Below are 11,565 nucleotides of genomic sequence, written 5' to 3' on the forward strand. Positions count from 1 at the left end.
GTGCCTATTTAGGATGTTCTTAAACATTTTCCATTTATTATCTGTATTCTTATTTCTGAGGATATTGTCCCAGTCTACCAGATTAAGGGCATCTCTAAGCTGGTCAAACTTTGCCTTCCTAAAGTTCAGTGTTTTTGTGACTCCCTGACAAGTCCCCCTAGTGAAAGACAGGTGAAACTGTGCAATATTGTGGTCGCTATTTCCTAGATGCCCAACCACCTGCAGATTTGTTATTCTGTCAGGTCTATTAGATAGTATTAGGTCTAAAAGTGCTGCTCCTCTGGTTGGATTCTGCACCAATTGTGAAAGATATTTTTTCTTGGTTACTAGCAGAAACCTGTTGCCTTTATGGGTTTCACAGGTTTCTGTTTCCCAGTTAATATCCGGGTAGTTAAAGTCCCCCAAAACCAGGACCTCATTATGGGTTGGAGCTTCATCTATCTGCTTTAGAAGTAGACTTTCCATGGTTTCTGTTATATTTGAGGGTTTGTAACAGACCCCAATGAGAATTTTGTTACCATTTTTCCCTCCATGAATTTCGACCCATATGGACTCGACATCCTCATTCCCTTCGCTAATATCCTCCCTTACAGTGGACTTAAGACAAGACTTTACATAGAGACAAACCCCTCCTCCTCTCCGATTTTTACAATCCTTTCTAAACAGACTGTAACCCTGTAATTTAACTGCCCAGTCATAGCTTTCATCTAACCATGTCTCGGTTATTCCCACTATGTCAACGTTACCTGTAGATATTTCTGCTTCTAGTTCTTCCATCTTGTTTGTCAGGCTTCTGGCGTTTGCGAGCATGCAGTTTAGAGGATTTTGTTTTGTTCCAATCTCCTCGCTGTGGATTGTTTTAGAAATGTTCTTACCTCCCTTCTGAGTATGTTTTCCTGGGTCTTCTTTGTTCGAGTCTAATGTTTTTCTTCCCGTCCCCTCTTGTTCTAGTTTAACGCCCTCCTGATGAGTGTAGCGAGTCTTCTGGCGAATGTGTGTTTCCCAGGTTTATTGAGGTGTAGTCCGTCTCTGGCGAGGAGTCCATCGTACAAGTAATTCACACCGTGGTCCAGGAATCCGAATCCTTGTTGTCTGCACCATCGTCTTAGCCAGTTGTTCGCATCAAGGATCCTGTTCCATCTCCTGGTGCCATGCCCGTCTACTGGAAGGATAGAAGAAAAAACTACCTGTGCATCCAGTTCCTTTACTTTCTTCCCCAACTCTTCAAAGTCCTTGCAGATTGTCGGTAGGTCCTTTCTTGCCGTGTCATTGGTGCCAACATGTATCAGAAGAAATGGGTGGACATCCTTGGAGTTGAAGAGCTTTGGTATCCTATCGGTCACATCCTTGATCATTGCACCTGGAAGGCAGCATACTTCTCTTGCGGTTATGTCCAGTCTGCAGATGGCTGCTTCTGTGCCTCTTAGTAGTGAGTCTCCCACCACCACCACTCTTCGTTGCTTCTTGGCTGTACTTTTTGCTGTCACTTGTTGCTGTGTGCCCTTTTCTTTTTTGCTTGCTGGTATTGCTTCATCCTTAGGTGTGCTATCTTCATCCTCTACAAAGATTTGATATCGGTTCTTCAGTTGTGTGGTTGGTGATTTCTCCATGGTCTTCTTGCTTCTTTTGGTCACATGCTTCCACTCATCTGCTTTTGGAGGTTCTCTGACACTTTTTTCACCTTCTGTGACCAGTAGAGATGCTTCTGTTCTGTCTAGGAAGTCTTCATTCTCTTTGATGAGTTTCAAAGTTGCTATTCTTTCTTCCAGACCCCGCACCTTTTCTTCTAAAAGGGCCACTAGTCTACACTTCTGACAGGTGAAATTGGATTCTTCTTCTGGTCGATCTGTGAACATGTAGCACATGCTGCAGCTCACCATGTAGGTTATCACATCTGCCATGTTACTCCTAGATCCTGCTGACTTGCTGTGTGTTTTCCTTCTTGTGTAATCTACTCAGCCAAGCTTTCTTGCAATAATTTCCTACAGGCAAAAATTCTTACGGCGCGCGGTTTGGTGATGCTTTCTAAGCAGCTGGTCCCGGCTGTACCCAATGATCTTCTTGCTGAGGGAGACTCTTCGCTTTTCCCAGAAGGCACCTGGAATATGCAAATTATCCTCCTCAAGCTTGAATCCCTTGTTTGGTGATGCTTTCCAAGCAGCTGGTCCCGGCTGTACCCAACGATCTTCTTGAGGGAGACTCTTCGCATTTCCCAGAAGGCACCTGGAATATGCAAATTATCCTCCTCAAGCTTGAATCCCTGGTTCAGTATGCCTTCAATTTTGAATAAATCCCCAACAGTGTCACCAGCAAAGCCCCCCCACACCATCACACCTCCTCCTCCATGCTTCAGGGTGGGAACCAGGCATGTAGAGTCCATCTGTTCACCTTTTCTGCGTCGCACAAAGACACGGTGGTTGGAACCAAAGATCTCAAATTTGGACTCATCACACCAAAGCACAGATTTCCACCGGTCTAATGTCCATTCCTTGTGTTCTTTAGCCCAAACAAGTCTCTTCTGCTTGTTGCCTGTCCTTAGCAGTGGTTTCCTAGCAGCTATTTTACCATAAAGGCCTGCTGCACAAAGTCTCCTCTTAACAGTTGTTGTAGAGATGTGTCTGCTGCTAGAACGCTGTGTGGCATTGACCTGGTCTCTAATCTGAGCTGCTGTTAACCTGCGATTTCTGAGGCTGGTGACTCGGATAAGCTTATCCTCAGAAGCAGAGGTGACTCTTGGTCTTCTTTTCCTGGGGCGGTCGTCATGTGAGCCAGTTTCTTTGTAGCACTTAAAAGTTTTTGCCACTGGACTTGGGGACACTTTCAAAGTTTGCCCAATTTTTCGGACTGACTGACCTTAATTTCTTAAAGTAATGATGGCCACTCGTTTTTCTTTACTTAGCTGCTTTTTTCTTGCCATTATACACATTCTAACAGTCTATTCAGTAGGACTATCAGCTGTGTATCTACCAGACTTCTGCACAACACAACTGATGCTGATGGTCCCAACACAGTTTATAAGGCAAGAAATCCCACTTATTAAACCTGACGGGGCACACCTGTAAAGTGAAGACCATTCCCGGTGACTACCTCTTGAAGCTCATCAAGAGAATGCCAAGAGTGTGCAAAGCAGTCATGAAAGCAAAAAGTGGCTACTTTGATGAACCTAGAATATAAGACATATTTTCAGTTGTTTCACACTTTTTTGTTAAGTATATAATTCCACATATGCTAATTCATAGTTTTGATGCCTTCAGTGTGAATGTACAATTTTCATAGTAACGAAAATACAGAAACATCTTTAAATGAGGTGTGTCCAAAGTTTTGGTCTGTACTGTATATGTATGTATGTATATATATGTATATATATGTATGTATATATGTGTGTGTGTGTGTATATATATATATATATATATATATAAAAAATATATATATATAATATTGTAGTGCAGCGGTGTTCACGCAGTGCGACAGTCAGTGACCCAACAAAGTTCAACATAAAACATTTATTTTCCAAAAACTCTGGAAATAAGGTAAATGTTTTCCTCTTATCGCAGCCAGGTCATCCAAGCACTTCGTAGTCCATATCAAACCATGTTACTGTGGGAGACTGCGCCATTGTATTCCTCCTGGGTGCCTCAGAGTCTTTGTTGTCCTTGGCTCTGTGTTCAACCTCACACAGGCCTGTGTTGCACGGAGACTTCTGCTCTGCAGCTTGCAAACAAAACACTGACACACCAAAGACAAAACTGAAAGTTTAAATGAGTTTTGTTGACATCTACAGTCCCAAAACCCAGAGTAGAGGGAGAGATTTGCCCCCGAGCAAATGTGCACATCTAACCAAGTATAAAATCCCATATTGAGTTTCCCTAAAATCTGACTTGGTCAACCCCTTTGACCGAATCCACACTTTCTTCTATTCTGCCTTGTAATCACAGATGTTGTTGTAACCACAATGCGCTCCAGCAGGTCCAATATGTCTCTATGTGCATACTGGGGGACACATACCTGCCCTCGTATATGATTTTCCTCACTGCCTCTCAATATATATTGAATTAAACGTATATTAAACCAGTATTTTTATTTTGACACAGTGTTGAAACCCAGGTATGCTGTACCTGGATCTGGTATAGACCAATATTATATTGGTAGGTGTTTGACTCCAACTCACTGGTAAAAAGCTGATTAAGGGGAAATGTGCATGGTGAATATTTCTTGACCTCTTACTAATATGGGACATACATACAAGTTACTTGGTAGGTGCCGGTGTTTAAAACTTACTCAGGAGCTTACTGCACCTATAATAATTAGTTATGAGCGAGTATACTCGTTGCTCGTTTTTTCTCGAGCATGCGCGGGTGGTTTCTGAGTGTTTCTGAGTGCTCGGAGTTTTTGTTGACACAGCTGCATGATTTACGGCTGCTAGCCAGCCTGAGTACATGTGGGGGTTGCCTGGTTGCTAGGGAATCCCCACATGTATTCAAGCTGTCTAGCAGTCGCAAATCATGCAGCTGCAGCTTTGAAAACTAAATCTCTGATCACTCACAAGTACTCGGAGACCACCTGAGCAACAAGTATACTCGCTCATCACTGATAATATGTGAATTCCCAGTCTAAAAGGAATGTTTGGAAATATCTCTTAGTTGTTGTTTAAAGAAAAATTAATTAAATGTATTTTTATTTCTAACAGAATATTCAAGCAAGTGTCCCGAAGGAAATGACATATTATTGCTAAAATATAATGTAAAAGATGAAGAAATCTTGTATCAGTCCTCAAAAGAAAATCTTGCTACCATTAATGTACATCCACAACATCTTGTTAAAGATGAGAGAAGTCTCAAAAGAGAGAAACCATATTCATGTTCAGAATGCTGGAAATGTTTTGCAACTAAGTATAATTTGATAACACATCAAAGAAGTCACACAGGAGAGAAGCCGTATTCATGTTCAGAATGTGGGAAAGGTTTTAAAACCAAGTATAATTTGATTACACATCAAAGAAGTCACACAGGAGAGAAGCCGTATTCATGTTCAGAATGTGGGAAATGTTTTATAACCAAGTATAGTTTGATTACACACCAAAAAAATCACACTGGAGAGAAAAAGTATTCATGTCCAGAATGTGGAAAATGTTTTGCAGAAAAATGGAATTTTGTTAGACATTTAAAAATTCACACAGGGGAGAAGCCTTATTCATGCTCAGAATGTAAAAAAAAATTTTCAAGCAAACATGAGGTTATTAAACATCAGAGAATTCATACAAAAGAAAAGCTGTTTTCTTGTTCAGAATGTAAAAAATATTTTTCAAGCAAACATGAGGTTATTAAACATCAGAGAATTCATACAAGAGAAAGTTCGTTTTCATGTTCAGAATGTGAGAAATGTTTTTCAAAAAAATCTCACCTTGTTAAACATGAGAGAATTCACACAGGAGAGAAGCCATTTACATGTCCAGAATGTGGAAAATGTTTTACAGAAAAATCAAGTCTTGTTAGACATCAGATAATTCACACAGGAGTGAAACCGTATTCATGTTCAGAATGTAAGAAATCTTTTTCAAGCAAATATCATTTTATTTGTCATCAGAAAATTCATAGAGGAGAGAAACCATATTCATGTTCTGAATGTGCGCAATGTTTTTCCAAAAAGTATCACCTTGTTAAACACAAGAGAACTCACATTGGAGAGAATCCGTTTACATGTCCAGAATGTGGAAAATGTTTTACAGAAAAATCAAGTCTTGTTAGACATCAGATAATTCACACAGGAGTGAAACCATATTCATGTTCAGAATGTAAGAAATATTTTTCAAGCAAATATCATCTTATTTGTCATCTTAAAATTCATACAGGAGAGAAACCATATTCATGTTCTGAATGTGCGCAATGTTTTTCAAAGAAAGCTTTTCTTATTAGGCATCAGAGAATTCATATAGAAGAAAAGCTGTTTTCATGTTCACAATGTGGAAAATGTTTTGCAGATAAATCAGATCTTGGTGTTCATGAGAGAATTCACACAGGAAAGAAGCCGCATTTATGTTCAGAATGTGGGAAATGTTTTGTAAGTATGTCAGGTCTTGTTAGACATGAGAGAGTTCACACAGGAGAGAAGCCATATTCATGTCTAGAATGTCAGAAAAGTTTTACATCTAAATCAAGTGTTATTGCACATGGGAGAATTCACACAGGAGAGACACCTTATTCGTGTTCAGTATGTCAGAAAAGTTTTTCATGTAAATCAAGTCTTACTGTACATGAGAGAATTCACACAGGAGAAAAACCTTATTCATGTTCAGTATGTCACAAAAGTTTTGGATCTAAATCAGGTATTATTCTACATGAGAGAATTCACACAGGAGAGAAGCCCTATTCATGTTCAGAATGTGGAAAATGTTTTCGGCAGAAATCATCTCTTAATACTCATGAGAAAATTCACACAGGAGAAAAGCCGTATTCATGCCCAGAATGTGGAAAATGTTTTAATACTGAAGACCTGCTAAGTGATCATCAAAAAGATCACACTGGAGAGAATCCATTTACATGTAGCGAATGTGGGATATGTTTTATATATGAATCAAGTCTTCTCAGACATAAGATAATTCATGATCAGAGTGTGGACAAGGTTTCTTTAAACGAATCCTTTCAGGTGAAACATCAGAGAAGTTACATAGTAGAGAAGCCGTACTTATGCTCAGAATGTGGAAAATGTTTTGTAAGTATATCAGATCTTGTTAGACATGAGATAAGTCACACAGGAGAGAAGCCATATTCATGTTCAGAATGTGGTAAATTTTTTCTGCGTAAATCAAGTCTTTTGACTCATATGAAAACGCACCCAGAAGAAAAGCCGTATTCATGCCTAGAATGTGGAAAATGTTTTAATACTGAAGCCCTGCTAAGTTCTCATCAAAAAGATCACACTGGAGAGAATCCCTTTACATGTATCGAATGTGGGATCTGTTTTATATATGAATCAAGTCTTCTCAGACATAAGAAAATTCATGTTCAGAGTGTGGACAATGTTTCTGTAAATGAATCCTTTCAGGTGAAACATCAGAGAAGTTACACAGTAGAAAAGCCGTACTCATGCTCCGAATGTGATAAATGTTTTACTACTGAAGCCCTGCTAAGTGATCATCAAAGAGATCACACTGGAGAGAATTCCTTTACATGTAGCGAATGTGGGATCTGTTTTATATATGAATCGAGTCTTCTCAGACATAAGAAAATTCATGTTCAGAGTGTGGACAATGTTTCTTTAAATGAATCATTTCAGGTTAAACATCAAAGAAGTTACACAGTAGAGAAGCCGTACTCATGCTCCGAATGTGGAAAATGCTTTATTAGCAAAGACAAACTTCATAGTCATCAGAGAGGTTGCACACAGGGGGGAAGCTGTTTTACTGTTTAGTATGAAAAAATGTTTTACAAAGAAATTATAAGACTGATTTTATATTTGTTATTAAAGTCAAAACATTTATTTGTAAATATTAACTTTTTTTATGGAATACTCTGGATCTGCAAAACGCCTAAATTAAATTTACCTGAGATCATCTTGGGACTTGGATCCTTTGTGGACAAGAATTGTGCACATAAGCAATAAAGAAATATACCTTGAATATGTATTCTATACCCTGTTATCTTTTTGACATTTTTTTTTCTTTTTTGTTACACCCACAAACTTAAATATATTTTATTGGGATTTTATGTCACAAAGAAGGAAAAAGACCGGGTTTCTCAATGTATCCATGCTGACCACACAACAATGGAAAAGTTCTTAAAAGCTTTTATGAACTTTTCCATCGTTGTGTGGTCAGGGCGCATACATTGAGAAACCTGGTATTCTTCCTCCTTTGTGACATTGGTATCCAATTGAGTCTGCAGCGACCACTTTTTCCTCTCGTGGCCTGCAAGGAGTTGTGACCTTTCACAACCTTTTAAAGGTGAGTGCACCTACCGCTTATTGTCATCCAAATTATCACTTTTATCGCCCTATGTGCGCTCTCCTTAAATTCATTGGGATTTTATGTGATACCAGCATTAAGTAAGAAGTATTTGTGAAGTGTAAAAGGAAATGATACAGGGTTTTCTAAATATTCTAAAAATGTAAAACAGAAAATTGAGACCTGCATTTGTATTCAGCCCATGTAGTCTGATACTCCCCTAAATATAATCCTATATGACCAATTGCCTCAAGAAGTCACATAATTAATATGTTGCATCTACCAGTGTGTGATTTTTCTTTTCAGTATAACTACAACTGTTCTGTGAGGGCCTTGGAGGCTTGAGAACATTAGGGATTAAAATTCAGGGTGGGCCATTTATATGGATACACCTAAATAAAATGGGAATGGTTGTGATATCAACTTCCTTTTTGTGGCACATTAGCATATAGGGGGGAAAAACTTTTCAAGATGGGTGGTGACCATGACGGCTATTTTGAAGTCGACTATTTTGGATCCAACCTTATTTTTTCCAATGGGAAGAGGGTCATGTGACATATCAAACTTACTGAGAATTTCACAAGACAAACAAAGGTGTGCTTGGTTTTAACATAACTTTATTCTTTCATGGCTTATTTACAAGTTTATGACCACTTATAAAATGTGCTCAAAGTGCTGCCCATTGTGTTGGATTGTCAATGCAACCCTCTTCTCCCACTCTTGACACACTGAATCAAACTGACCCTAAGAGATAGGGAGAGAAAAGAGGGGAACAAATGCCGCGCACGATCTAAGTGTAGTAAAAACTGTTGCTAAATTGCACTCTATAATAGTTGAACTCACCAGAAACTGGCGAAATGAGGCATAAACAGGATCCCACAGGAATCCTGAGGAGGCGGACTGCAGCTCGACCAGCTGGGCTCACGGAAGGCTTCAGACAACTGGTGAAAGCAATCAATAGAGAAATACCCAAATAGTTGTCGGCGCTTCCATCACAAGATTCTCGTGGTAATGAAAATAGAATAGTTTATTTAGGAGTTACAGGATAAAACAACGTGTTTCGACTCCAAACATCCAGGAGTCGTCTTCAGGGTTTTTTCAAAAATGTCTATCATATATAAAAAAAAGTATACCACATTCGCTTTATATATACCTTGCTTCACAAGAAACCAAAGGAGCAGAATGTTGAGGGAGCTCTATAGCCACACCCAACCAGATGAAAGGGAGGCTAATCCTCCATTAAAAAAACAAAATTAAAATCTTATTTATTTATTTTGTCTCCTCTAAAATTCAACAACAAAGCATGATTCGGTCCGCATTATTGATCAAACTTTTTCAACCACTTCATGCAGACCATTGGGAAATAAAGTCTGGAGTTGGTAAAACCAAAAAGATTCTCTCCTATTCAGCACTTGATTGCGATTCAATACATTTTCAGTGAATGGATTCTACAGGAATGACAGTGATATAGAATAATAATGTTGTTACAAACATTTTCCATGCACCGACAGAAAATGAATACCGTATTTCCTGCGCAATCACTATATGTGTCGCATGCATGTACGTCAGGACACAGATCAGGGAAACTGCCAAAACAACATGTAGAAAAACATCAGAGACTTGCAGTCAAATGGTCCCATAAAATGTACAAATTTATTAAATATTCAATAAAACAATGCAACAAAGAACAGATAGATGGACTACAAAGGGAAACAGATGAAGCACTATGTGGCGGTACAAGTTGCCCAAGGACTACAAAACCCCATCACTGCAACAGTATTAATAATATACCATATAACAGACCTATGGCCATATAAATACCAGGATCAATATCCCCATATATTACATGATATTATCACCGCACCAATCATGGCAAAATCGCCTGAGTATGCATCATTACTACCTGATGATGTCACAGTGAGGAGTCCAGAGTCCACCTCGACGCGCGTTTCGGAGTGCTAAGCTCCTTCCTCAGGGGGGTAAGAAGATAGTGGCACATCTTCTTTATAGCACCTTCCCAGAAATACCCATACTTATGCTGCACGCTGACTGTTGAATCTGCCGCGCCCGGCGCTCCCACCGCCAGCCGAGGCAGGAAACACATGGGGCCCCACGTGATCCATCAGGTAGCCAAGGAGACGCCAGACCCGGAGGAACGCGGGCTGCGCGCATGCGCAGCAAAGCCCCGGCCATATTGGAAATGGTCATAAGTAAGGGCAAACCACTGCCCACCAATGTGGCTGCATTACACATAGAAAAATGGGCATAAACCTATTCCAACTCTGCAAAACGATCATAATAATGTAACAGACACATATAATACATACAATAATTAGTATTACTAAATCATATCAAACACTAAGAGCCACCATTAGATACAAATACACTAGTAGTAATAATCACAAGATATAATAATAATTGATGACAAACAAATCCCCCAATACAAAATATATATACGGTACATATATCCCTCTCAATCTATAGACAACCATAGTCCAGCTGTAGAAATTCTTGTACGGGCCCAAATGTTGATAGGAGATAAATAGTCAATAATGTTGATAGTTGTCACAGAACATAACTCCATTACCCGGCCATAACTTTCAGACAACGATATATCTATAAAACAATAAGTAAAAACATTAAAAACAACATGTACAAACCACATACGTGCGTCACCCTCGTGCTCAGCAGAATCATCACAGAAAAGGCGCGAATGAAATATTTTTGTTTAACCCATTGGGATGGATGGTCTGAAGTGTCCAGATCCATCTGGTCTCTGCCTGGGCTAGATGTTTACTAAGATTGCCCCCCTAATATTGATGTTCAATAAATCAATCCCCCGGACTTTAAGTCCAGAGGCATCACATTGATGAAATTCTCTAAAGTGTCGTGGCAATGTCTTGAGGGTGGCTGTGTCCGTGCACGTAGCTGCCACCTGTATACCCAAAACGTGTTCTCTAACACGAACTTTGAGTTGTCGTGTGGTCAACCCAATATAGATTAGAGCACACGGACAAGTAGCATAATATATCACGTTTCTAGAGACACACGATATATTTTGTTTGATCACATATGCTTTTGTACTCCTTGAATCAAAGAAAGAAGTACACCTCAATATTTGGGCAGGCGACACATCTCCCACATGGTACACAACCACCCCCTGGCCGCATCCTATCCAAAAATGTAGAAACTGGATGACTGACATAATGGCTCCGTGTCAGTCGATGATGAAGATTTTTTGCCCGTCGGAATGTAATCGAAGGGCTGTCCGGAAGAAATTTCCCAATTATCGGATCTACTTTTAGGATGGGCCATGCCTTACTGATTGCTGTACGCACTTTTTCATGTTGGGGATTATACAATGTCACAAACCTCGCTATACCACCTCCTTTAGATTGTTTTGATACCTTGTTATAAAGTAGGTTATTGCGATTAGAGTGTTTAGTGCGATGGTATGCTCGCTTGACACTCCGGCGACTATATCCCCTAGAGAGAAATCGTGATTTCAACTCCTCCTGTTGTGAATTCTGTGGCCAAGCTCCCTCCTGTGGTCGTGAGTGGTACTTCGGCTGGTTCTGTCTATGAGTTTCCTTTGGTGGATGAGAGTGGTACTGCGGCTTCTGAGT

The 11,565-nt window shown here is 39.6% G+C and overlaps 1 protein-coding gene across 1 annotated transcript in view; it reads left to right on the forward strand.

Moving 5' to 3' along the window:
- The window catches only part of LOC138638929 (zinc finger protein 271-like), a 203,522-nt gene extending 195,341 nt beyond the window's left edge, over window positions 1–8,181 (forward strand). The window contains exon 7 of the mRNA XM_069728683.1: window positions 4,688–8,181. Coding sequence (XP_069584784.1) covers window positions 4,688–7,407 — 2,720 coding nt within the window. The 3' untranslated portion in view covers window positions 7,408–8,181. The remainder of the gene's footprint in view (window positions 1–4,687) is intronic.
- Window positions 8,182–11,565: the final 3,384 nt, after the last annotated feature.

The sequence above is a fragment of the Ranitomeya imitator genome, chromosome 5, assembly GCF_032444005.1.
Source record: "Ranitomeya imitator isolate aRanImi1 chromosome 5, aRanImi1.pri, whole genome shotgun sequence".
NCBI lineage: Eukaryota > Metazoa > Chordata > Amphibia > Anura > Dendrobatidae > Ranitomeya > Ranitomeya imitator.